The sequence below is a fragment of the Podarcis vaucheri genome, assembly GCF_965113315.1.
Source record: "Podarcis vaucheri genome assembly, chromosome: 4".
NCBI classification, from domain to species: domain Eukaryota; kingdom Metazoa; phylum Chordata; class Lepidosauria; order Squamata; family Lacertidae; genus Podarcis; species Podarcis vaucheri.
Window position 1 is genome coordinate 28821143 of NC_138762.1, and position 24215 is coordinate 28845357.

At 40.2% G+C, this 24215-nt stretch overlaps 1 protein-coding gene across 2 annotated transcripts in view; it reads right to left on the reverse strand.

Moving 5' to 3' along the window:
* Positions 1-2380: 2380 nt before the first annotated feature.
* The window catches only part of UBL3 (ubiquitin like 3), a 39289-nt gene continuing 17454 nt past the window's right edge, over positions 2381-24215 (reverse strand). For both annotated transcript variants that reach the window (XM_082220364.1, XM_082220365.1), the window contains 4 exons: positions 11690-11798; positions 7621-7707; positions 5258-5335; positions 2381-4964 (listed from right to left, as the gene is read on the reverse strand). In XM_082220364.1, the coding sequence (XP_082076490.1) occupies positions 4912-4964; positions 5258-5335; positions 7621-7707; positions 11690-11798 (327 nt within the window). In that variant the 3' untranslated portion in view covers positions 2381-4911. The remainder of the gene's footprint in view (positions 4965-5257; positions 5336-7620; positions 7708-11689; positions 11799-24215) is intronic.

Here is a 24215-nt window from a genome sequence, read left to right on the forward strand (position 1 = left end):
CGCCACTGCCATGGCACTTGAGCACTTAACTACCAGCAGCTGCCTTGCTAGGCACTTTGGTGAAGTGTTGCTCAACTTGCAATGGTTTCTCTGAGACAGAGTAAGCTGCAACCACCAGTGCTGCAGTGGCAGGAGTCCTGGCTTGTTTCAGGCAGCAAAATGGCTCGAGCTGGCCTTGATTAAAAATCTTGGAACCAAAACACTGGCATTACCTTCAACAAGATAAGTCATCATCTGCCGGCCTCAGTTCCCTATTTGCAAAAAAGATGGTGATACAGGGCCTATCCTACAGAAGAGAGGAGGAATGTAAGTCGCAGAATCCGAAGCATCACATGGATTATTTGTAAGAGGCTCTCAACCGGCCTCTTCAAGCCAATTAGCTAGCGGCATTGGATAGCATTCCTAACATCCCTGCTTCAGAAAAAATAAGCAAGCACAATGCACATGCCTCTCTTTTATTGCTTTATGTTGGCTTTGCTCTCTGCTTTGCCTCAATCCCATTTCCTGTTTGTCAGCCAAATGCTACAAATGGAGAGTTGGTACATCCCCAATTGACACTTCATGGTGCAATTCAGCTTGTCCAAGATTAGCTACTGCCGATACTTATTGCCAAGTGAATGACTGCCCATCCCTCCCCTGGTTCCAGCTTGTCTGGGTACATATTACCATCTCATTATTCTGAGGTTTGAGGGCACTTATCAAGTCATTGATAGTTTGAACAGTTCTCCATCCAGCACCTTAAGCATCAGCAATATTCTTTCAATGACCCCTATGGATTAGGATGGTGTCCCTGTGACTCAGTGTCCTGCTTTCCATACAGGTAGTCCTCAGTCTCCAGGTAGGGCTGAGAAAAACTCTGGTTAAAAGCCTGGAGAGCCGTTGCTAGATGAACCAATGGTTTGGTTTCATATGAGACTGTTTCATAAGCATTGCCTTACTCAAGAAGAAACTTACTTGGAGCATGGGCCTGCCAAACCCTCCCATCAAACAAACATAGCAGACTAAGTAGGTATGAGGTTGCTCCCAGCTCATGTGCCAAGGACCATGTCAGAAGCTGTAGTCCTTATAAGGCACATGTGGCAAACCTGGGGAAGGAGGAGGATTAATAGGGGAAGGGTAGGTGATGGTAAATTAGTGGTCTTCAGTTTCCAACAATTAGTGAGGTTGGTAGCTTACTGGAAATAAAAGACTACTGGAAATAGACCATTCCACCTACTCACCTCCAAGCAGCCCGGTAACACACAATCTGCAGCATTCCTATGACCGCACTCAACTTTTTGGAGTACTGATGTACTGATCATAGAGCAGACATGGACAAACTTGGCCCTCCAGCTGTTTTGGGACTACAGTTCCCATCATCCCTGAACACTGGTCCTGTTAGCTAGGGATGATGGGAGTTGTAGCTCCAAAACAGCTGGAGGGCCAAGTTTGGCCATGCCTGTCACAGAGAAAGAGTAGAGCCAAAGCACAACTCTTTGTCAAAGGCAGCTGGTCTCCTTCCAACACCTGTACCAGATTTCAGGAATTCACAATCAGGCCAGAGATGTCCCCCTCCCACAGTTCATTGCTGGCAAAAAATTCCCATTCAGTGCTATAGCTTTAATTGAAAAGGTGTAACTTGACATGCGGGACGCGGGTGGCGCTGTGGGTAAAACCTTAGTGCCTAGGGCTTGCCGATCGCATGGTCGGCGGTTCGAATCCCTGCGGCGGGGTGAGCTCCTGTCTTCGGTCCCAGCTCCTGCCCACCTAGCAGTTCGAAAGCACCCCTAAGTGCAAGTAGATAAATAGGGACCGCTTTCTAGCGGAAAGGTAAACGGCGTTTCTGTGTGCTGCTCTGGTGCCGGCTTGCCAGAGCAGCGATGTCACACTGGCCACGTGACCCAGAAGTGTCTGCGGACGGCGCCGGCTCCCGGCCTCTAGAGATGAGCGCACAACCCTAGAGTCTGTCAAGACTGGCCCATACGGGCAGGGATACCTTTACTTTTAACTTGACATGCAGATATCCCTTTGTTTGAGGTTTTAATAGTTTCTATTAGGGATGGGAGGGAAGTGAGGGGCTGCAAACTTTAACTGGCAGATCACAGCTTCAAAAATATACAATATACCCTTCCTTCTGTCCTACCAACTGAAGTTTGCCCTTGCTGTTTATCAACCAAAGGTTGATTAAACAAAGCAAGCAAAACTAATTGATAGACATTAGAGGAAGGTCTGCTGTATATTTTTGAGACTATTTTGGCTCTGGTGGTAGTAGAGTAGGAAATGATAAGGTGTTTATTCCCCCCCCCCCCAACAGTTGATAGCTTCTTTATTCAATTCTCTCTGAGTTCAGTTTCTCAAAAATGCAGCATGCAAGTGTAAAGACCCAATTAACGACAGATAATGATTCAGCTAAATGTTCTTTAATCAGTCAGTAGTCCTAGAGGGAAAACAGGCCTCATTTCCACTTTAACACATCATTTTGTAAACTTGTAAAGACCAGTATTCTATCCAATAGCTGCTGCAAAATTTTCTCACCAACTTGTTGGATTATGTGCATTTATTTTACATGTTTGGATCTCTACTACTCCTATGTGGCCTTCTTTCCTGACAGCTTCAAATAAATCCCCAGAACTCAATTTGAAGTCATTCTAAAAATGAAGTGTACTGCCAGAGTTTTCAGGTACAATTAATGTGAAACTGAGCAAGTGTAGATAGCACCCAACTGAGTTGCTGCTTATGATGCTGGGACCAAACTAAAGGCATTGGATAAGATGAGGTTGCATTGCTAACAGTCTCTTCAAAATAAAAGCTTCGGGAGTAAACTGCTGCTATTTTAGAAACAGAAATGGCAAGGGGGTCTCTAAAGAAGCTTTTAGCGATCAGTGTTGCCAATAGCTGAATGTACACATTTTTTAAATTAACCGTTAAGTTTTTGAATGCTAAAATACTAAGATTTCTCATGCTCATGCAGTTTCATAAGTTAAGTTCTAACGGTGTTTTAAATATTAGCATTGGTTACCCAATCAATTCATTGACTCCAGGGGTGGGTAAACTCGAGTTTGTGGATTTATTAAGCCCTTCACAGTTGAGGCCAAGCATATCCAAAATGCCTCCATCCCAGTTCTGAAGCAAGTTTACAATCTTCCTCGGATTTCAACCCAAGTATTAATTTAAAAAGAAAATCAGGAAGGGATATTTCCATTGTACATGTTCTTCATGACTTTAAAACACTGATGCCCAATACAGATCAGGTCATAGCTTTCAAATCACAACCAAGTGCACTACAATATTCTTCTTTTATTTAGTTTAGAGAAGAATCTATCAGTACAGGTTGCAGAAAGAAAATGTTTAGTGCTATTTACAATTTGTTTTAAAACTCTGCTCTATACAAATTTAATTTTGATCATTATGAACAATATCTTTGTAGGCCTACTGCATATAAAGCATTTTGTCAAAGCAATAACATTGAATAAAATAACCTGATCACATTTAAATGAAGTTGATCATTCAGAAAACACAGAACGTTTGTAAGGGCCATGGACTCAAGTACAGAACACAAATGTCAACCTGCATTTTTTTCTTAAAAGCCTAGAGCTATTTATATGGATTATTGTTGTATTATTCTACACTCCAATCTATATTTAAGTTCTATAGTTATGTTTTTATAAGATTTTTATTAAATATATTCTACACATTTGTAATTTCAACTAGGAAGAATTTCTCCCTAGCGGAAAAATATAAAATCTTTTATATTTTTTTACAGGTTTAGATGAAACTAACTCATGCTTTAGTGCTGTGCAATTTTTTTTAGCATATCAATTTTTAAATTATATGAAGAAAACGAATGGCATCCTTTCTAAATATGTATGCTTTAAAAACAAGTTTTTGATTTCCAATACAATTGCAAGCACTAACACCAAATGCACATAAAATAAACAAACAAAATCTCATCATATGGCAGAGGTTTTTCTTTTCTTTTTTTCATTTTTCCTTTTAATTATTTGTTTGAAGTCACTAATGAGTAAGCATGACACTGGACACTAAGGTACGGATGAATAAGAATGATTGAAAAACATCAATTGCTGATATTCAAAGACATAAAATTGATTAGTAAATGAGGTCTTCTAATATTTATGCACATTAATAAAAGCCTATGAACTACAGGAAATTGCCCCTCCCATATTAAGGCTAGGAAATGCACTCTCTGCACTTATTTGTGCTGTCTGAACAAGCACTCAACTAATGTACGAGAAGAGTGCATATCAATGAAAAAAATCAGTTTCAACAGCCCTCTACAGAGTGCTTTAAAATTACAGGCACATAGTTTGTTGCAGTGAATATATATATATATGTCTATAGTCAGACAATTTTAGTTAGTATTTTGTGCCAGTTTGGCCACCAAGGTTGACTTAGGTAGAATTTACTTACTTAGTAGTTATCCTCCCCCCCCTTTCAGTTGGCCATTACTGAATTTAAAGAATAAGACTGCTGATAGTATTTTCCAGTGCTGATTCATTTCTCTGTGTTTGAAATACTTAAGAGCTTTTGATGATGAGGTCTATATATCGTCAACCATTTTTAGTGCAAATTGCATCTAGAAATCTTGATTGGTTAAAGTTCAGGTTAAGGATGATCTTATGGCAGCAATATGATTCCTGTTGAGAATAGTTAACCTTTTCTTGGAGAGAGAATGCATTGGAGAAGTGGAGAAGTGATGTATTAATAAGCTTGTTCAACAACCTAAAACGTAGAAATAAAAAAGTGTTCATTGTTCTAGAAAAAAAAAGTGACAGCGTTCATGTAATATTTCAGTTCAATGGATTCAGACAGGCTTGTCCTAAGGGTGTTTGAAGCAATGTTGGTCTCCTCTAGTCCAGTGGCATGAAAGACGAAAACTATTATACATCACAAGTAGTAGATACAGCAGAGCTTTTACAGGATCACACAGCAATTGCTCTCTCCAGTTTTTTCACGATTCCTCTGACCTGCAGAACAGAGAAAATGTTTTCAAGATAATTGGTGCAAAATATTACTCTCTGTGTGCAACACAAAGGAGCAGAATAATTCTGAATGAGCATTACGAGCTTTGGTCACATGCCCTTAAAAGGGAAGTTACATTTTCAAGTGTAAATATAAATTCACGTGTTCTAAGAACCACACAAAAACCTTTAGATATCTCCTCAGCACAACATTTTAATAAGTCACGATGAGACTGCAACCAAAGTGCAGATACTTTGAATATGTGTCCATCGAGTCCAAGTTAGAAGCATCAGCTTACCTTGAGAGTTTGGCTCTGGCAACGTCTCTCTAGCCACCAAATGCATCACTGTCGTCTTGCCAAAAGGAAGTTTTAATGCTGTGTGTGGGGAGAGAGAATTATTTGTTAATACTCTTCTTCATCTCTATAGATACAGCAATATACAATATCCAAACTGCTTATTTTCCAAAAGTGCAAGCTTTCACCATTTGATTTATTTCTTGTCACTTTAATTAGTCACTCTTCAGCTGGACCTCTCAGAACAGCAGCTTACAAATATAAGTTGCAGAAAGAGAGAATAAAATATTGTTCCCAGTCCTTTGTTGCCCCAATATTTGAAACAGTCAATACAAACCAAAATTTAAGTATTTGTTTGGCAGGTTTCTGATAATAAAGAAAGCCATGTTTCTTAAACCAATTATTTGTCACCCTAGGAACAGGGAAACCTGGGTTTAAAAATCCACTCAGTCATGAAGCTAACTGGGTGACTCCTACCTCAGCCTCGCCTCCCTCACAAGGGAGAGAACCTTACATGCAACCTCGAGTTCCTTGGAAGTAGGATGAGATGGAACTGGGATAACACAGCTGGTTTTAAATTCTCCTTGACTTATACCATAACACCATCAACGTATTTATATGTACTAAAATGCATGTTTAGTTTAAAAACAGAAGGCTGCAACACCATAGAAATGTGTATAAAAATACTGGCTAAAATTCAGAGAAAGCATGAAATGCTCAAGTAAAATCTAGCAGATTTGTATATACCGTCACAGATTTCAGTACAACTTCAGCACACTTCCCCTGAAGTTCCCTGCTCCAGTAGAAATTCTTCATGCTTACTTGTCATCTATTCCAACCCTCTATAATGCAGTGATCTTTTTGTTCAACATTTGGGCTTGAACCCACAACCCTGAGACTAAGGGTCTCATGCTCTACTGTCTGAGCTAGATGCAAAGACAGACAATGAGAAAGTTCATCTGAAGGAGTGTGAGCGGTTTAAATAAATCTTTATGATTTGCCAGACCCCATTTAAGGATAAGAAAAACCATCTGACAAACATTTTTTCTTCAGTGCTGAATAATCCTGGCCAACCACTTTGTGCTTACTATTTTGGGATACTTGCAGTCACACATTTGAAATTAACCAATAATGCAAATTGGCATACAGTCAAACTGGTTAGTTGGAGATTTGACCTGCTAGGAAAGCTAATCTCAGCAAGCCAGAACAATTGTTTCTAGTGTACATGCGTGCAAACTTCCAAGTATGCACACTCACACCCAAGTTCAATTTATATTCCATCTGAAATTTTATCATGAATATGAATACTGCAGTGAAACTCAGTATTCAAAAAGTTGACAATGAGTGCAGTTCACTATACAGTAAAAACCAGGTAGAAGTGCGTGCCACAAGGGGGCACAATTGAACTGCTTTTCTACTCCAAGTGATTCCAGTCTTTTATAACTAATCATTTGGAACCTCATGGCTATGCTAGACACAGCAAGAAAGCTTCCCCTTATTCCAGTGCTCAATCTGCCCAGCCACAGTGCTAAGATTTAGGTCACTGTTATGCAATTCGCATAATATTTAGAATACAGATTCTAAGGACTGTATGCAGTACAGGAGGCATATGAAGACTGAACTCAAATCACTTTTCCAATTAAGAGAGGACTGCTATTAACTACTGGTAATTAGTACCATCATTTCCAAGATGATATTTACTGCAGTAATACCTGAAGAGAAATTTAAAATGTGATACGCTGCAGACCACTGAATGATAACCCCTTCAAATATATTGAACCTTTGAATTTTAAAGAGTTACAGCCTAGTACTCAATTGCATGTGTAATGGAACACATAATTGCAACTTTAATTAAAAACATTGGTGGGATTGTGCTCAAAGCTGAGAACTTATTAAGTACCACTGATTTTAATAAGAGCCTTTGCTGAATTCCCCAAGTAAAAACCAACAACACCCAAAGTGCTCTAACTGGGGATCATGCCGTCTGTTTACTAAGAACAAACTTTTATTTTTGTATTGTATTTATATATTGCCTTTCTGCCAAGAAACCCAATGCCATTTTAAAAGAATGGACCTAATATATCGTATGAAATGTAGAGTGTTAAGGGTCCTCCTCTTGGGCCATCTGGTGGTCTTTTTAGAAGCCAATGTCACAAGTTCCTAAGCCTGGACATCTTTGCTTCCACCTTGCGTTGTCTTTCTTAAGGTGGAGAAAGGCTGCGCCATGTGTTCCCTCAGGTATATATGTTCCTGTCATAGGCTTCCTTGCTTCACCAACTATGCTAGGAAGTCCATTTCTTGCATTTTATAAATCAGACAAAGATCACCCACAGAACCACCGGCTCCAACTGAATTTATTTCATTACCTCCTAATGTCACGTTGCCATGAAGAAACCGTCCTTGATAAATAAGTCGCAGAATATTTGGACTGCTTACTTGCTCTTCTTCCCAGTCTGAAAAAAAGTAGCAAAAAGATCTGTCAAGTGCATTCACTGTCTTGTTTATTCTTTAAGTCTCCATTTATACCCTGCCTTATTAGACTATACAACACACTGCATAAACATAATTACAAGTATGAGAGCTTTTACTCCTTGCTATAAAGCAGACAAGATTTCCCTTCAATTCTACAAAGAGGCAGTGGGACCAGTTGGAAAATGAATAGATAAGGCAGGCACTTTAGCCAATATCAGCTAACAACAGCAATTCCATTTACAGATTTAATTACTGTAATAGTAACAAACTAATATTACGGGGGGGGGGGGGAATCCAGAACCACAGCAAGGCAATACCTTTATTAGGTCAACCAAACTGTCACAAAACAGTAAGTAAGCTCTCAAGTTCTCCAGTATGCTTCATCTTGTTGGAGGTTAAACAAAAGTGGGAGAGGTGGAAAGCTGGTTGATGGAGCCATGGAGCCTGTATTTAGTCACCAGGGCATACCTCACATTTAAACCATAGGTAAAAGCAAGCAATTGTTATAAGTTAAGTGCTTTGCTCTTTCCTTCGGGATGTCAGGGAAGAAACAAACCACAAGTGCTGCTTCCCACGTTCTTCTTTCTTCTTCTTTGGAGACCACTCATAGCCAAGTAATATTGTCTTCCATGAACACGGTCTTAACAGTATGTCCGTGACTGTGAAGGCCAATTATGGATCCACATGTCCTTCCACAGTGGGGACATAGGTTTCCAGGTGGGAGTTGGTCATGGTGTAAAAGTAAAGGGACCCCTGACCATTAGGTCCAGTCGTGGCCGACTCTGGGGTTGCGGCACTCATCTCGCTTTATTGGCCGAGGGAGCCAGCGTACAGTTTCTAGGTCATGTGGCCAGCATGACTAAGCTGCTTCTGGCGAAACCAGAGCAGCGCATAGAAACATCGTTTACCTTCCCACTTTACCTATTTATCTACTTGCACTTTGATGTGCTTTCGAACTGCTAGGTTGGCAGGAGCTGGGACCGAATAACAAGAGCTCACCCCGTTGCAGGGATTCGAACTGCTGACCTTCTGATTGGCAAGTCCTAGGCTCTGTGGTTTAACCCACAGTGCCACCCGCGTCCCTGGTCATGGTGAGGGTTTGCCAAACGTGCCTTCCTCTTAGCACGTTTCTCCCTTTCGTTCTGAGTTCGAGTGTCTTCAAAGTCCATGACATCTTTGGTAAAGACTGTTCTCCAATTGGAGCGCTCACAGGCCAGTGTCTCCCAATTGTCATTGTTTATACTACTTTTTAAAGATTTGCCTTGAGAGTCTTTAAACCTCTTTTGTTTACCACCAGCATTATGTTTTCCATTTTTAAGTTCGGAATAGAGTAATTGCTTTGGAAGACAATAATCAGGCATCCAAACAACATGACCAATCCAAACTAAGTTGATGTTGAAGAATCATTGCTTTGACATTGGTGATCTTTGCTTCTTGCAGTACACTGGCATTAGTTCACCTGTCTTCCCAAGTGATGCGTAAATTTTTTTGGCGACACTGTTGATGGAATCGCTTGAGGGTTGTGCCCTCCAGAATATTTGGACTACTACAACTCTCATCACCCCCAACTATTGGTCATGCTGGTGAGAGCTGATGAGAGTGGTAAGTTCCAATCATCCGGAGGGCACCAGGTTGGCAAAGGCTGCTCTAGTAGGTACCATGCAGATTTCAGGCTGCACCCGGGACCTCTCTGGCATAAAGAAATGTACCATGGTTGAGACCTGAGTTTTTGAAAATATAAAACCTAGTTGCTACCCAAAGCTTACTGAGAACAATTAATCAATAGCTCAGTAACGTAACCCAGTCCTACTTGTTTTATTAGACAGTGTGAGATTTATTACACAAATATTCAGCTGCATAATCCACATATAAACTCCCAAAATAACACTGAATTTACAAAAATGGGAACCTTGTCAAGTATGTTGAAACCACATACCTAAACATTTGTAGATACATCACATTCACCTTGTTTCTGTCTATGGTGTTAGCTACCCACCCAGTTTGGTGTCATTCTACACATTTGGTTAACATCTCCTCTGCACTTTTATTTACAAAGGTGTTAGAAGCAGGCCTAGTAAAGAATCGTGCAGCACCCCGCTTGTCACTTTGCTCCAGGGTTGACAAGAAAGTGTTGAGGAGCACTCTCTGCGTGGGTTTGACCCAACCAGCAGCCACATTTCTTTCAAACAGCAGCACTGTCTAAGCTCACCAACAAGAATATCATGGGGGACTTTATCAAAAGGCTTGCTGAAATCCAAATATACTACATCCACAGCATGCCCATGATCAACCAAGCAAGTTAACTCTATCAAAGATGGAGATAAGGTTAGCCTGGCAGGACTTTTTGTAAGGACTTTTTGCAATCACAGCTTCCACCCACCCCCAAATGCACACTGACTGACAGCTTAATAAACTGTTCTAGAACCTTTCCAGGTACTGATGTCAAGCTGACCAAAAACCAGTTGCCTAGGCATTCTTTTTGGAGACACAGACATTTGCCTGCCTCCAGCCTTGTAGTATTTCACTTGTTCTCAAAAAATTTAGGGTGGGGTTCAGTTGTTCCTCCTGCCCCTTTCCTTCCTGCACTTGCTTAGTCATTCTTGTTCCTCCATCCCAGGTCTTCCCACCTTCTCTTTCTCTCTCTCATTTCTTAGTTGCTTCTTTATCCTCCAGTTCCTCGTATATTTTTATCATTTTTTTGTATCTCCATTCAAATTGGGGCATCCCTTTCTGACCGGCTCCCTAGATCTTTTGTTTTCTTGTCGGTGATAACCTCTCAAGTTTCTTGCCTTGCTGCTCCAGACAAGAACACCTTGGTAAATTCTGCATTTCTATCTGTATGCTAGACATTTGTACCCTGACCTGATGCTTCTTTTCAAAAATCTTGCCCAAGCATAAATAAATATTTTAAATTAAATAATAAAAAAATAAAAATAAATAAACCCAGTGACACCAGTTCTATCTCCCTTTTATCAAAGTCATGTGAGGCAGACTGGCTGAACAAGAAGGGGCTCAAGGTCAGCCATGGAAAGAATGACATCTAATAAACTGAAGTTCAGTCCAGATAAGACAAAGGAGCTTTTGGTAGGCTATTCATCTGACAAAGGTGGCAGCAGTTCAGCCTGTTCTGAAAGGGGCTGCACTCTCCTTAAAGGATCAAATTTGCAGTTTGCAAGTAACATTTTTACTCCAAGCTGAGATTTCAAAATGCACAATTGCCAAACATTTAGCTCCATTAGAAAATTGAAGCTTTTAAAAAGGATATTGGGAGGGGTTGTGGGGGAGTAATCTAGACTGCTTCATATTAGAAAATGTCTAAGCTGGGGGGGGGGCGTTTCTCATACTGGTCTGTGGCATGCCTGTGAACTCTTCCATAGAATTCAAATTGTAATACTGTAAAGTACAATATAAAGAAATATAAGAAGCAACAAAAAATGCAATTAAAATCATATAGACTCTAGCATAGCTCATTAAAATTGCTACAACAGGCAGGAAAAAAATTAAATGGCCCACCAAGACCCGCAGCAATATTCAAGTGATCCAGGGTGGGTGTGTTAGAAACCATTGGTCTAAGTAATGTACAAATATACATATAAAAGCATAGAAGTCCGTAAGCACATAAAATACAAGAGTGTGGCACTTTTGGTTTCACCCTTTGAGCTATTACCAGCCCAGTAATATTCAGTGATATTCTGCATCAGAAAATAAAGATATTCTTTCCCACCACCATCCCATGTAGAGTCCCACCCAGGCCCATGTAGAGGGGGGAAGCCGGGTTCACTTGCCCCAGGCCTCAGAGGGCTAAGCAGGCGGGGGGCTCTGTCACGGGCCTGCTGGACTTAGACTGTTTGAGTTTATAACTTTATTCTAACAAGACTCCTGCCCCGGGCCTCAGACAAGCTTTGCACAGGGCTGATCCCATCTGAATACAAGGTGTGGGAGAAACTCGTCTGGAATACTTACCCATTGGCCAGTTATCATATACATGCTTTGCAATGTCTGCTGCTGAGTCATTGGGTGAAAACAAGAATTCTTTCGTTTTTCCGCTTACCAAAATGAGGCGCAAATTTATCTGCAAGAGAAAGCAAATAATTAGGAAGGAATGTCAAAATTACAGAACTGAATTTTTATGATTAATGTGGATAAAACTGTCATTATTTTAGGCCAGTAGCCAAATAAAAGAAAAACAAATGTCACATAGAAAACATAAACCCAGTTACTTTTTGGCTGCGGTACGAAAAAACAGCAAAGACATCAAGTAAAAACTTCTTGGATTACATATAGACAAGTGACTAAAAAAAGACTATTGTTTCATGGGGGATGGGAGGGAACTTCCATTCCCATCTTGCACATGCTCTTTTTAGAGATAAGAAAAAGCCTCACCCCACCCCTGCTTTACCACCAAACCAGCAAATAGGGTTTAGCAAGCACCCCCCTTCTTGTTTTGGCTCCAAGAATATTAATAAATACCGTATTTTTTGCACCATAACACTCACTTTTTTCCTCCTAAAAAGTAAGGGGAAATGTCTGTGCGTGTTATGGAGGGAATGCCTACGGGTGGCATGCCTACGGATTTTCCTCCTCTAGAAACTACGTGCGTGTTATGGTCGGGTGCGTGTTATAGAGCGAAAAATACGGTATAATGTAAAGGGAAAATGAACCCGATTTGAGGCAATAGCCAATCAATATTTTAAAAAAATAATTTATTATTTTGTGTACTCTAACCATCTCGCTGTGTTAGTGTCTTCTTTCTTGCAGACAACAAAGTGTTATTTTTAGAGAGCATTTTGAGATTTGCACCAGTACAATTTTAAAAAACAATTACTAACGTTTTTGCAGAGTTAGCAACATAGGCACAGCATGCCATTAGATGGCTTCATACAGCAAGAGCTTTTAAAAAACAAGATATTTGATATTGATCTTCCTGAGACATCATACCTTGCAGTAAACAAGCTCCTTCAGAGGATTTTAAAACTGAGGTTTTATTTTTGGTTATACTGTACAATAAATATATGCCTAACATATGATATAAATAAAGTATTTAGTCCTTTATTGGGAACAGCTGTCTCTCTGCATAGGAATAACATCTGTTTAAACATGTTGAGAATGTAGTATCATGGCCCTAGACATATTTCAAAACTAAAATAAGAGGTCCAGTTTTATTTGCCCTCCCCCATCTTATTTATACTGTATATATTTAACATGCTGCCATTCTCAGTCAAACACACATAACCCCTCAAGACATTGGAGCAGCTTGAAAAATTATTCTATGGTTAATAACTATGGTTTATTAGTTATTATCAAACTGTGGTTAAGAAGAATCTCACTTTCATAATTGCTTATCTTAGATTTATTGTGGCTTGTCTGGAATCCAGCAGTGTTACTTATATGAATAGTATTTTGAACTAATTCATTGTATCAGTTTAACTTATAAATATTGTAGTCTCATTTTCCTGAAACGTGCTCCTGATTTCTCACGTTTGTGCTTGTTTACTCAGGTCCAATTTCAGACACTAGATTACAAACTGGGTTTGCAGATCCAAGAATCAATCTACTATTTGACTTTGTTCATGTAACTTTCAAGAACTATCAGATTTCATTAGAGACCAGATTCCCACCTTGAAATTAACTTTGAAATATGTGATTACAAGTGGTGATTCAGAAGTGCAAACAAATCTTGTGCTTGCAGCTTCCATGCATAATGAGCAGATCAACACTGCCACACTGACCCTTTTGGTTTTCATGAAAGGTACAAGGAAGAGCTGACTGCACTATCCTGACAGCAAGTGGCTTCAAGTAACTTGCTCTAACTCACACAAAAGTTAATGAGTTTGTATGCTGTGGTCTAATGGAATGCTATCACAGAAATACCAAACAATTCTGAGGTAGAGCCATTCAGACTGGTTATTGCATTATTACTACATTAACATTTGTAAATTAAAAAAATAATAATCATGCAATTATTTCAGTATAATGCCAGCGAACATATTTACCATTCCCACAGTAACTGTTTTAAATATAATTTTAAAAAAACCACATGTGCATAAGGACTCTTCGGGATACTAAACCTCCTTGGAACCTTTGTGTGACAGATTATGCAGCAGAGATAGAGAGAAAAGAGGGAAGAAGAGAAGAGAGTTGATGGCTATATGAAGCTGCCTTAAACAAAAATCAGACCACTGGTTCATATACCCTAATGCATTGGCTACATGGACTTGTAGCAACTCCCAGAATCTCGGTTGTCTTTCCCATCACCGCCTGCAACCTGATCCTGGAGATGCTTTAAGAGCTTTTTCATGCAGAGCATGTGCCTGCTCTACCACTGAGCTACTCCCAGCCCCAAATACAGCGTTCTGATGCATTTGAAACAGAAAGCAACAGCACACACACCCAATCTAAGGTCTTGCTCACACAGAGAGTTTACAACTTACAAACATTTAGGGGCACAGATATGAATTGCACTTTTTATACTGAAAATACTCCAGGGTCTCCAGCTGTTGTTGGACTACAAGTCCCATCATTTCTAGCTAGCAGGACTAGTGGTCAGGGATGATGGGAATTATAGTCCAAAAACAGCTGGTGACCCAAGTTTGAGAAACTTTGCTCTACAGAATACCTAGATATCATAGTTACAAGGAAAAGAAAGAGATACTGCACTTTCAGGGCTGAAACACTTTTTCCCCCCTACATGGATAACCTATGGGAGGAAAGCATTTGTGCACTGTTACCTGGAATACAGTGCTTTTTTGCCAGAAATGTAAGTCAGAAAACTAGTGGCGCACACCAGCCTTGTATGTAAGCTATAGCCTAGTACCCATATGAGACAAGGGTTGCCAAGCAGGTGAGTGAGCCGTTGAATGTGCCTAACAGAGAAACCAGGAAGGCAGCCAGAAGAGGGAAGCCCCCTCTTGCCTCACCCAGCCCAGGAATGTAACTGCCGCAAATCTGTCCCTCCTCTGCCAATTCACAGCTGGCATGGGGGGAAAGGGCAGGCTAGTAATTTTGTGGGAGGGGGTACTTGCAAAGCTGGTGTAGACAGAGTATCTAAACATAAGAAAGTCTGGACTGCTCTCCATGGAAACATGGTGAGAAATAGACACTTATCACCACATAACTTGTGAACTTCAAAAATAAAAGCAAAACCTTTTACACTTGTTGGGCATGGATTACCTGGTGGACATTTGCTTTTACTGTGAAATTTGAAACAGCCTGTGCTAGACGTATTTTTATTTGGAAGGATGTACAAAGGAGGGTTGTCAGAGACTTCCATTCTTGAAAGAAAAGATCTGTTTTTATGTTGGTTGTAACCAGAACAATACCCTAGTGATCACACACTTACATCTCAAGGAATGTAAAGTTCATGCAAGATTAACAATGCTGTGGACTGCTTCATGAATTATGGGTCATCATGAATTATTTCCCCCTCCTACTACAACCATTATCTATTTAGGACATACCCACACCCACATATATGAATTGCAAACAGTAGGACATGAGAAAATGTAAGTTTTAATGTGGTTCACAATCCATTTCTGTATTTCTTCAGAATCACAATGAACTGTGCTATTATTTATTTATTCTTTTGTTTCTGCTTAAAATTCTCAAGAGCAAAGCAGTATCTTCATGACATACCTCTTGGGCTTTAAAAGTATTTCGTCTTTTAGTACTAATGTGGCAAGCTGGGAAACCACAAATACTTAATGAAACTAAAGGGAATACTCTTGAAGGGAAATGACCAACAATAAGACACAACAGGTTCAATTAACATTTATAAGGAGGGGAGGAATCTCATTTAGCCTGTATAGTAAATTCTCTTTCAACACCTTCTAGAAGAAGCAATCCAAAGCAGATTCAAGAACTCCCCTATTTACTATGACTATGTTTTTCTACCTCTTTCTCCCACTTCCTCAGCCCACATAACTTTCTTATTTCTGTTCTGGTTTCAAACTGAATGTCCCCTTGGTCAAAAAGGGCTACAATATCTGGTATTTACATGTGAAGTGAGCTTATGTTGCCAACAAGGACTAGAAACATGACTAGCTAACCCTGGTGAAAATGCATTGGTATAGCAGCAGCCAATCATTTTTAGGTCAGGCTGTCCAGCTTCATGCTACACTCAATTTATCTTCTGTAAAACCAATTTTAGCCATTTTAAATCCAAGACACTTTGTAAACCAGTTTTTCATAACTCCTGACATAGGGATATACATAACCTTTTTGCTGGAGAAGAAATGTCCAGGAAGAATCCTATCATTAAAATTATGAATATAGCCAAGATGTTGCTGAAGACAGACAAGGCAATGGGACTAGGAATATTTAAGTAAGTATTTCCTTGTCAAAAATCATATAGAAAACTATGGTAGTTCAAATCCAATGTATATAGTCATGCAGTCATTTAATTTAATTTTAAATGGGGTGGGTTGTGGGAAGGCAAGCTGGAGATCATGCTTTTTCATAGAAAGCTTCACATTTGAAATCTGCTTTTTCAAAGGTCTGGTATACCCAAAGTCTCATATGCTGTTTGAATCAGCATAGCCGAAATGATACTGGCTGGATAACAAAAGTGATGTGGAAGTTATACAGACTGCATATAGTGAAAGATGCAAAAACAAATTTTCTACTTGAAGTCAAGGAATATTGGATTCATTTTTATTGGGAATCAAAATAACAAATAATTTATCTGATTTATTAGTTATAATTTGAGGAATTTCAAACCATTAAGCCACTGAACAAAAACAGAGGTAGGATTAGGCTTGAGAGTAAAATATCTTTTGTATCAAAAATCATTTTCCAAGCCCAACTTAAACGCCTGTAGTGGTGGTTTGCTCTAGCAGAAGTAAGCAACCCAGGCATGAATGAAACACAGACCAAGAAGGCTCTCTTTTTCTTAATTAGTTGGTTGCGTTAAATATAGCTCATAGTAAACATTCAGCCACATGTAGCATAGAGGATCAAGGGTACTAATGCTGCCCATTTCCCTGGAGCAAAGCTCTGTGTTAATGAACTCTGACGTAGCTTTGCACAGCTGTTCATGGAGCATTACGTCCATCTTTCTCTCAGAACAAAAGATTGGTAAACACCAAGTTGACTTACGTGAGTACTATACCCACATTGGATATAGATATACAGTACATGAGTTTTACTAACCAGCATTTCTAATGATGCAGTCAAAAGCTTGGGTCAAGCATAAATTTAGCCAAATAGCTACAACACTGTGTTGTGAACTTCAGTGTCAAGCTGGAACCTGAATCTGTGGCAGCCCATATCCAGGGAGATTGCTCCATATATTGCAGCACATTATCCAGCCTCAAATAGCACAAAGACCTACAGGACCGCCTCTCCTGGTATGCCCCGCGGAGGATCTTAAGGTCCACAAATAACAACACTTTGGAGGTCCAGAGCTGCAAGGTGGTTAGATTGGTCTCAACTAGGGCCAGGGCCTTTTCAGTACTGGACCCGACTTGGTGGAAAGCTCTGTCACAAGAGACCAGGGCCCTGCGGGACTTGGCATCTTTCCACAGGGCCTGCAAGATGGAGCTGTTCTGCCTGGCCTTTGGTTTGGACTCAGTCTGACCCTTATATTTCCCTTCCCTTATGGTTTTGATTTATGGGCTACTACTAAAATGAGGCTGCATTTTAAATTGTATTTTAACCCATATTTTAATTAACCGTTTTTTTGTTTTCTGTTGTCCCCCCCATTACTTTTTATTGTATTTTATTAGCCACCCTGAGCCCGGTTCTGGCCAGGGAGGGTGGGGTATAAATAAAAATTATTTTATTCTTATTCTTATTATTGAGGTAAGCATTTAGGAACTAGCTGCCTTATACAGACTCAGCACATCCACCTCAATATTGTTCACCCTGACTGGCAGCAGCTCTGCATATAATTTGAAACAATGGCTCCAGAGCCAAAAGGATGAAACCTTACAACAAAGGTCCTCCTGGCAAAAGTTTCCACTTCTTATTCTTCAGGAATTACATTAGTGGTGCTGCCTGAATATTAATGGTGCAGGAGAGATATGCTACTATAGTACTCGTTAGAAAAACAACAACAACAAAAACCAAGTTTCCCCACCCAAATTCTCTTTTGTGAATTTTGACAGAAACATCCTCTAAGTATTCAGCAAATAGTTCGCATTCAAGAAATATTTTATCAACAGCATGCATTGACCATTTGACAGCTGCATGCAGCATCGGCCAGCATAGTTTAAAATCTGACATACAATATAGTACATTTTCACTGCTTCATTCAAGACAACTTTTTTTGAATCTCTGCCAAATTTCAATTCTGAAATTTCGAGGTTCAAACTGACCTCAAAATCCATATATCAGGATGTTAAAAGTTGCCAGGTTCCAAAAATCTTGTTTCTTTTCTTTTTTTTTGGGGGGGGAGAGACAAGTGTAAACCCACCACTTTTCACACACTTCTGTTTACACATATGCCATTTCTCAGAAAACTGTGGCACACCCAAACCAAGTTACATTTAGAATTTTACACCCACATCTCCTTTGAGGCCACAAATGCAACAGATACAACATGTATTCAGTATACAAGGAATAGCTGCTCTAAATGCACATGAAACTGAAAATAGGCTATTATTTTCAAAATTGTCTGTCACATACTACACAAAGCTGTAAGGAGATCTGGTGCTTTTAAAGGAAAGAAGGGTACATTTGTTATACAAGCATTTGCTATCAACCAACCTATTGTCTTGAGTTTTCCAAGGCTTCAGCAGCTATTTAACAGAATATGGCCAATTTGTATCAACCTGTGACAAGTGATGCTGTCACTCAGTGGTGCCACAGAGAGCTAGGATATCTAATTTATTATTAATGTCTCATTTATTTATTAGTATTGTAGAATCAAAGAATTCTCATGCACATGCACAAAAGATTCTATAAAGTATCACTATTTAACTTATAGGCTGCTCTCCATCCAAAGTTCTCAAGGCAGTTTACAAACAAACACACACTATTAAAATTATAGGATTATCACACTTCTCAAGTTAACACAAGTACGACAGCAGACATAATACTCCCATCACAGCAGTCTCTTAAATAAACCAACACCAATAAAGGCCCGGGTGAACAAATGTGTTTTAACTTAAGTGTCAGGAGTCCAATAGTCATAGAGCCATCCATGCCTCCAGAAGGGATTCCATAGTTGGGGAGGCACTACAAATAAGGCCCAAATATGCCAGTGAGTCCTTGAGAAAGGCCCCCTCCACTGATCTCAGGGTCTGGGTTGGCTAATAGAGGGAAAGATGGTCCACCTTACACGCCATCCTTAATATCTTAAATTGGGTCTGGTGATGTATGGGCATCCTGTGCAGATCTTGCACAGTAGCTGTAATATGATCCCACAAAAATGTTCTAATAAGTATTCTAGTAGCAGCGTTCTACACTAGCTAAAGTTTCGAGGACTATCTTCTAAGGCAACCCCACACAGACTGCAATGCAGTAATTAACACACAAGTTTACTAGAACATACAGCTCTGTGGCCTGACTATCTCTTTCCAGGAACAGTAGCTAGCAAACTAATCCAAGTTAGAAGCAACTTGGGCCTCCAATGACAATACTGGATCCAGGAGCATTCCCAAGGTACAGACCTGCTACTCCAGAGACAGGGAGATTCTGCCTAGAGCAGGCTAGTTACTCAATTCCCAAGACACAGGAGTCAGCTACCACCACCACCACCTTCAACTTGTGAGGATTCAATTGCAGTTTGCTGGCCCACATCCAGCCCGTCACTGCTTCCAGACAACAGCTGAGCATCATCACAGCTTCAATCTGTTTCAGGTAGGATGGAGAAGTAGAGGTAGGTATCATCCACATAAGTATGATGAGCCCACCCTGTACTATGGCAGTTGGTCCTGTGGCTTAGCCCTACTCCAGTTCCTATACTTCAGGGGTAGCCAACTCCCAAGAGACTGCGATCTACTCACAGAATTAAAGACTGGCAGTGATCTACCCCCTTTTAGGGGGTTCAGGTCAAAGTTTTTGAGTTTTTTTTAGGAAGGAAAGCCCTGTTGTGGGGGGTTCAGGTCAAACTTGTTGAGCTTCTTTTAGGGAGGAGGGAAGGCCCATTTTTGGGGGGTGAAGGGCCAAAATGTTGAGCTTTTTTTAGGGGAGCCAAAGTTGTTCAGCTTCTGTACAGCTTCTACCGGTAGATAACAATCTACCTGTTGGACGTGTCTGCTATACACTATCAGAGAACACATGAAAATTGGACCCTGAATGATTCATTAAATAAACTTTCCCCCCTTCAGTGCTGGCATCATCAAAACCAGCCCCATATTATGAAAACCACAGGCTTTATTTAACATGGGCCCCAGGCCAGAGTCTTATTAGTCTATTTGAGAAATCCTGTCATGAGCAAAACTGCCTCAATCTCCACTGTTGGAAAAATGAAATCTATGTATAGGATCAAAGAGACATTGTACACCGATATGTTTATATTTTAACTACAGAAGCATTTTTGGGAGACAGAGCAGGGTGGGGGGAGTACCTGCACAATTAAGTTGTGGGCACACTATAGATCTCTGCTTGGAGCCTTGAAAGCCATTCCTAAAATAGGAAACACCAGGTTAAGTGGGCCAATGAGCTGACTCCATATAACACAGCTTCAAATTGATTTTATTAGAACAGCAGTAAAGCATTATGGAATAACAATGTACTTTTAAAGCTCAGACTTAAAAAGAAATTACAAGACATTTACTAGAAGAAAATGAAAGAAATTGAGCCAAAATACTTTTAATATTCAAGATAGGGTTATCTATCCCAAGACTGTAGAAGTCTCAGCTACTGGACAGCAGATTACAAGACTCAAAACTCTAGGCATAGATCTTTAAAGGACTAGCCTCCCAACAACTGAGGTGTAGGTAGGCTTTCTAGGATCTCTTAACTCATTCAAATTAGTCGCCCTCAAGCTGTTTCATTCAAATTCTGGACCAATACAGTCTAGCTTTACCTGCTGTTCACAACCCTGAACAAAATAAGATGCACAACAAATTTTCAAGACTCCAGGGCACTCAAGAAGAAATGTGATATCATGACATAGTGCTTGGCCTGAAGTGGACAGGGGAGCAGATCACAAGGGCCTTCAATGATGCTATGCCATTTATCTTCCCCAAATGCTAGCTCATTTGAAGATTACTGAAGCAGGAACATTACAGATAATAATAATAATAATAATAATAATAATACTGGCCTCGGTCCAGTATACCTGAAGGAGCGTCTCCACCCCCATCATTCTGCCCGGACGCTGAGGTCCAGCGCCGAGGGCCTTCTGGCGGTTCCCTCATTGCGAGAAGCAAAGCTACAGGGAACCAGGCAGAGGACCTTCTCGGTAGTGGCGCCCGCCCTGTGGAACACCCTTCCAGCAGATGTCAAGGCGATAAACAACTACCTGACATTCAGGAGACATCTTAAGGCAGCCCTGTTCAGGGAAGTTTTTAACGTGTGATATTTTATTATATTTTTGGTTTTTATGGAAGCCGCCCAGAGTGGCTGGGGAGGCCCAGCCAGATGGGCGGGGTATAAATAATAAATTATTAATTATTATTATTATTATTATTATTATTATTATTGATGCATGAACTAAGCCAAGTGCCTTCACCTTCCTCCCTAAATGCGTCACAGAAATCACTCAGGGGCTATTTACACTGCAGAGGAAAGAACGATTATGATTATCTACTGCAGTCTAGACCACAGAAGCCTCAGAGTAATGCAATATACATACATATACATGCATGCATGCATATACATATGCATTATCATAATGCTACCTGAGATTGCAGCTAAGCCTGGCTAACCTCCACTTAGAATTCATACATCAGGTGAGGTAATACTGAAGTGATCATTGACACATTTCTAAAGTGCAGGACCTTCCACTAGGATGACCATTGTGTAGATTTTTTGTGTATTGGTCAGACAGGTAGAGAGAGAGACTCAATTAAAATAAGTACTGTGAGATTGTGAAGACTAATTAATGTGCCCCTTACTAGTATTGAATCACAAAACAAACACTCCTGTATCTCTGGATATTATCAAAAAGCCTATATTGTCAGGCAGATTCAATGCGGAAGATACCAACAATTTTCAAATGGAATATAAAATGAACCAAACCCAGACTTGCCTAAGCATGTGATATGTAAAAACTGGAACTGGTCAGGGGTGCACATGTAATTCAGATTGTGAGTAATCATATGGAATGTATTCACAAAACACAAATGGAACTAGCAACAAAATGTTGCAATGTGTGCCTGTTCAGGGTTCTAGCCAGCCAACTGTGCCCTCTTTCAGAATACTCCAGTCCTCATCTCCCACCCCCAATCAGACACTCAATGTTCTATAGCCACTAAGTATGCTCAGTGTTTACTGGGATGTTTGGGGGATGCTATCCCTATTACAGGAGGAAGAACGTTACATGAGGAAGAACTTTGTGACAGTAAGAGCCATTGGACAGTGGACTCTCCTTCTCTGGAGATTTTTAAGCAGAGGTTTTTGTTGGTCATCTGTCATGGATGCTTTAGTTGAGATTCCTGCATTGCAGGGGATTGGACTAGATGGCCTTTGGGGGTACCTTCCAACTTTTATGATTCTATGATTCCATCTGCCTCCCCACAAAAAAACAAACAAACATTTTTTCTGCATTTTGGAAAAGTCCAGGGGGTTCCTCCAGGTACAGTGGTACCTCCGGTTGCGGACGGCATCTGTTCCGGAGCTCCAGCTGGATCCCGAGGTTTCCACAACCGGAGGGACCACTTCTGCGCATGCGCGCGTGGCGGTAGAGCGCTTCTGCGCATGTGGCGAAACCTGGAAAAATACTTATGGGTTTGCCGCATTCGCATCCTGAAGGATACGCAACCAGAGGTGTGCATATCCAGAGGTACCATTGTATTCGCAAACCCTTCCTACTGCTTCCCAGTAGTGTCTGGATGGCTACTATTTTGTCAGTACTCACTCTTAGGAGCAATTTTGTTACAACAAAAACATATGCAGCAACTTGTTGTATGCACTAACAGAAACTTTTGCACGTTACATTACTTGACTTTGAAACTGCTGTGGTCTAGACTAGGGTTTAATTAAGCCTTGTTTGCATGAGGAAAAAAGTTGTGCATGTGGGCAAGAAAGAAGGCAAAAGAGAGTATGCAAATATGGTCTTCTCTACATGCCGCTCTTCTTTTTTGACATTCAGCAACAACAGCCACCATAGCTGTGTAGCAAGTGTGAGGGCAGGGAAAAGTAGTATGGCCCAGCCTTTAATGCCACCAACCTCTCCAGTTCCAGGCTTGAGACAGATAGAGTGGCTCTAGCCCCGCTGTATACAGTGCTTACAGAGTTCATAGCATGTCGTGCATCGGTCCCTGAATACCTAAACAGGACAGGAGAAGCACAGAGCATCAGATTGCAAATCTGTGGCCTAGCTAACATACTGATCTAATCCCAGAATAGCAGGCTCTTCTGTACCACCTCAATCCTTCCCATGACATTGGAAGAACATCTCTACCACTGACTAGAAAGTTTTCTACATACTTTTAGCAATTTTAATACCCATTTTCCAGTCCAGAAGACTTAAAAAGCAGGCAAAGCAGGCAAGGGAAAATAGCCGAACATATTAAAGAAGCATTTGGTGTATATAATGCTATAGCTTCCTGTTTTAATTTTTCAAGTTGTGTAACAGAACAAGCTTCACACTAACATAGGCCTCCAATCTTTTTATAAAATGGAGATTTGTACAGCAGCAGCAGCACTATGCAACTGTGTGCAACGAGGGAAACTGAATGGGGTATTGTAACAGCAGTATGGCTTGTTTTCCAGAGAGAAAAAAGCTACTTCTGGTAAATATCAGCCACATCATTGTTAAGAGTCATTTATTAAGTCACAAGACCCTGAATTCACAAGCTATCTTCTTCCCCATTTCAATTCATTTAAGTTTCTGAATCTCTTCCTGCACAAACTTGTCAAATGTATTACTGACTGATCCTATATAATTGAGGAAATGTAGCTTGCACATTTAAAAAAATGATGATAAAACTATAAACAACTTAATCAGAAAAAATTAAGTAGTGGACATAATATAGGCACAAATTAAGAGTGAACATCCAGCCAGAAAAATGGTAAGGCACAACACTTTAGTCTAAAGTATAGAGATCAAACATATGCTTCTAATACTTGAGTTTGGATAATCAAATTGAACCACTATTAGTCTGGGTCACACATAGAGCTACACAATTGTTTATCATTATGGCTGAAGCCTGTCCAGCAGTTTGTATAGCTTGTTTACAGCCAACAAACCATGATCTGAAGTCATGGTTTGTTGTTTGCTTACAAACCTTGGCTTGTTTTAACTATGGCATGCTGTTTCATGTGAAGACAGTACTCTTCATTAACTATGGCTTATTTGACCACTCCACCCCAGACACTCACCTAACTACAAACAGCAGCTGGAAAACAGAAGACAAGTTTGGAAAAACAAGTCATAGTT